Here is a 4,221-nt window from a genome sequence, read left to right as displayed (position 1 = left end):
ATGAGGAGTATTTCTTAATGATCTGTGGATGAAGATTGTTACTGGATGGACTACACCTTCAATTGGTATAGCATAGTGTAGCATAGCTTCAGTACCAGGGGCTGGTGACCCGTAAACTGAAATGATACAAGTAGGAGGAAGAGGATAATCTTCTTTACCAAAATTGTCAATGTCTTCCTTATACAACTATAACAAAAAATAATAAAACACTGCTATATCATAATGTAATAAATAATGGCTATTTTTAAGCTAATGCCATTTTGTATTAACATAAATTAGTTGACTTATAAACCTACAATACTGCATGCTTACTCTGCATGGTTTCATGTGTGGCTTAATTTTCCAGCCAGTGAATGGCTCCTCTTGCTTCTCATTAAGTTTGAGCTCAATGTATTTGGATGATTCTCCAAACCGATAGTAAACATTCTGCCCCATCTCAGCTTTAGAATGATAATCGTTAACATACTATACAATACAAACACACATTCGCTCAATATACTCTACATATAATAGTCATTACCTCAAGAAGGGCATTTAGGTTCTTAGCAGCAATGAATGTCACAGAATCTTCAACACCTTTTTCCTCATAATAAGTTACTCCAGCATATGACATTGATTCTGCTATACCAGTGGAACCTTCTAATAATGACAGTTACATGTAGTATAAAAATTATAAAGAACACTTAATTACTAACTTTGTTTAACAATGTCTCCTTCCTTTTCTACTTGCTCTTGTCCTTTATCCTCAACTCTATGATCTTGTTTCTCTTGTACTCCTGCTCCATGTTGATCACTCTCGTCCTTTTCTTTATCATCATCCTCTTTCCCCTCATCCTCATGTCCACTTCCTCCTCCTCCTTGTAGTTCTCCTTCTTCTTGTCCTCCTCCATTATGATCATCATCCTCTCTCTCTCCTCCTTCCCCTTCCCTTTCATTAGTGAGGCTACCTCCAATCCCAACGAGACAGAACTTCTCACGATTAATAGACCCGTACCGTTCCCCTACACTGAACTCTCCTCCTTCTACCAATGTGAACTGGTAAGGAAGACTGGGTGTGCTGACTGGGGCAATAAAGAAGCTAAGATATTTGGTTTGTGCTTCTCTGGTTATATTAACGCAGTGCTGTATCTCCAAATGTAATGGCTTGAAAAGAGATCTGGAAACAGAGACTGCATACACAGCACTAATGAGTACAGTGTTCTTAGGAAACACAAACTGTCCTCCTACAAGAGCCACCACGGCTACCTCAGCTGTCTCTATGGATGATAGGCTTCCTCCAGATACTCCAATTCTTAGCCCATACCTCTCCCAGTTTAACAGTTGAGGTCTGTCTCCTTGTATTAGGAACAGTTTCTTACTGGCTATGTTAACGTCACTCAGACACTCTAAATTATCTGTATACATGTATATAAAACAAATATTAAATATGATTATGTATGTCTTACCCATTGAAGGAACAATATAATCAAACTGAATACCAATAGAACTAATCTCTGTCACTGTTTTTTCTATTTTACAAAATAGAAATGTATTTACAAATAATTAATACACTGATACTCTTACCAGCAGTTGTGGTGTCCTTCATTGACTGCAACTCTTCCTTTAGTTGTGACTCTTTCTTTATCAGTTTAGCTATCAGCATATTTTTGTCAGATAGTTGAGATTTAAGTTTCTCATTCTCTTCTACACAAAATAAATCTATAATAACATATTACCATATAAGGATATACCTTGACTGCTTGTTTGTTTAGTATCTGTTGTCTGCTGCTCCTCCTCCTCTCCTTTAAGATCATCATTATCTTTATAAACTAGTAAACACACACACACATCAAACAAGTCTCTAACTATTACTGTGTGTGTATATACATGTACTTACCATCAGTTGGTCCAGTAGACACTTCTTCTTTAGTTGAAGATAGTTTAGTTTCTTTCACTCCTTCTACTCTTGTCTTCTCTAGTGGTATAGGTTCAATAACTACTGAAACACACACACACAGTAGAGGACTATACCTTGCTGACTAGCCTCAAGGAGTGCTTCCTGCAGTGAGGTCTTGTTTCCCTCAGATACTCTTAACTCCTGTTGCAACGATTCTACATAATTTTGTAGTTTTACTTCTCTCTCTGTAGGGTATACTATAAACTGATTTTGCCACCATTGTCTCTTCTTTAATAATAACTGGTACTTGTCTTGATAGGCCTCAGTAGTCAGACCAGTAGAATCTAGTACTTCACTTACTCTCCATTCACCTTCTCTTAAAACTAATACAAACATGAAGGAGGAATAATTCATGTATCTACATGTACATGTAAACATGATGTAATGCTGTTACTAATAATAGAACACAACACATGTAGCATTAGAGGGTAAAGTACTATATAAATGTTATGCATTAATTGTTGTTTTATTCACAAATTACAAAACTAGAAAATACATTTTAAGGGACAATTGATAAAATAAAGTGCCGGCCAAATGGCACCAATACACTGCACTATACACAGAAAATGGTAATTTGGTTATGTCAACTATCATAGCAGTTCATTATAACAATAATAATTCCCTCATGTTATGTTATGGAATACCAACAATGACGTATTCAAACTTAAATTTAAGTTGTATCTGCAATCAATCCCTCTATACAGTACATACAATACAAAATAGTTCAGTGCTTACCTACATGTAGTTCTATTAACATTGTGATATTAGGATCAGTGATATTTTTTGAATATGATTGCTTGTATCCTTTTCCTACATCTTTCCATTCAGCTGTTCCTTCCCCACCCACTACCACCAACCACACACAGTCTGGACTCATCATTATTGATGATAAGGAATGAGACTGTCTACCAGTAACAGATTCAGGTAGAACAATCTGTTGAAATAATACATGTATGGCAATATTTTATCATGTAAACAGTATTTACAATATATTACAAATATTCAAGGGAATATACATGTACATGCATTAGGTACATGTACTGTACATGCACACAGTGAGTATTTCTAAGGTATTAATACAATACAATACATTAACATGACAGCTACTGTACAATCACTGTATCACACACATGTACACTCTAAACTAATAACTTTATACACATACCTTACTCCACTGGTACTGACTAGTATTCAGTAACCAACTATCATTTACTAGTTGATCATCATTACCCTCTCCACCTATCATTACTAGTGTAGGTGAGTCACTGATGATACTAGTAATAGCATGATAACGTCTCTCCACAGGCCACTGTACACTAGCAGGTACTACTGGTCCCTTAACACTCTCCCAGTGCTAGATAAAATTAATTAATCAATACTATAAAATGTATTAATGCATGTACACTGCATGTTCTATTATACTTCAGAGATGGTCCATTTAATTATAAAATAATTATGTTAATACTAGTGATAAATGTACAGTTTCCATTAGAATAAATTAAAATTATAAATTAAAAATAAATAAATAAAAAAATTAAAAAAAATAAAAATAAAAATAAAAATAAATTATAAATAAATTAAAATTACTCGGGACGGTCTTGACAAAAATGTAGCACTCGGCTTCGCCTCGTGCTACATTTTCCTCTCGACTGCTCCTCGTGCAATAATTTCCGTAACCAACTCTCAACGGTGCTTTAAATAATACATGTAACACTCATTTAAATACATTTTTCAAATTACAAGCTATACCCGTATGTACATGTATTAATGTCCAAACATGATTGATCCATGCAATAAATACATCCCATACAGTAATAAGATAACTTACTATTGTAGTATCAGACTTCAGTTGACATTTATAGACTGTATTAACAAGTATATCATAACCATCATCCCTAGGCACTGCTCCACCAAACATGACAGCTTTATTATTAGTAATCTTTTGAATAGCAAAGCCAGCAGTAGGAGGACAACACTGACCACTAATAGTTGGAATAATCCATTGTCCTAAATAGAAATAGATAGTATAACTAGAATTATTAAGTATAACACATGAACATACATGTATAGCAAAAAATAATGTGTCTATAAAATATTTCTTTTAATTTGGCAGTTTGATGAAAAGCAACAAATTTAAATTTGTCATTTTGTTCGACTTTGCACAGATGCATGTCAGTTGTGGCTCAATGTGACAACATTAGACAATACTGTATGGCAGAAAATTTTTGTGGCCCAAAATTTTCATGGATTTTGCATTTTTTCAAAAACCACAAAAATACAATCCG

The 4,221-nt window shown here is 34.4% G+C and overlaps 1 protein-coding gene across 1 annotated transcript in view; it reads right to left on the bottom strand.

Moving 5' to 3' along the window:
- LOC100632806 (uncharacterized) overlaps window positions 1-4,221 on the bottom strand; it is a 27,276-nt gene that overhangs the window by 21,681 nt on the left and 1,374 nt on the right. Inside the window, exons 3-14 of the mRNA XM_020001261.1 lie at window positions 3,765-3,943; window positions 3,102-3,290; window positions 2,672-2,870; window positions 2,011-2,259; window positions 1,877-1,954; window positions 1,731-1,808; window positions 1,564-1,683; window positions 1,446-1,508; window positions 696-1,394; window positions 521-639; window positions 313-465; window positions 1-186 (exon numbers count right to left, since the gene is read on the bottom strand). Coding sequence (XP_019856820.1) covers window positions 1-186; window positions 313-465; window positions 521-639; window positions 696-1,394; window positions 1,446-1,508; window positions 1,564-1,683; window positions 1,731-1,808; window positions 1,877-1,954; window positions 2,011-2,259; window positions 2,672-2,870; window positions 3,102-3,290; window positions 3,765-3,943 — 2,312 coding nt within the window. The remainder of the gene's footprint in view (window positions 187-312; window positions 466-520; window positions 640-695; window positions 1,395-1,445; window positions 1,509-1,563; window positions 1,684-1,730; window positions 1,809-1,876; window positions 1,955-2,010; window positions 2,260-2,671; window positions 2,871-3,101; window positions 3,291-3,764; window positions 3,944-4,221) is intronic.

The sequence above is a fragment of the Amphimedon queenslandica genome, unplaced genomic scaffold (assembly GCF_000090795.2).
Source record: "Amphimedon queenslandica unplaced genomic scaffold, v1.1 AMPQUscaffold_13095, whole genome shotgun sequence".
Lineage (NCBI taxonomy): Eukaryota > Metazoa > Porifera > Demospongiae > Haplosclerida > Niphatidae > Amphimedon > Amphimedon queenslandica.
The sequence above is the reverse complement of the archived record's forward strand: the minus strand, read 5'-3'. Positions and strand labels throughout refer to the sequence as shown.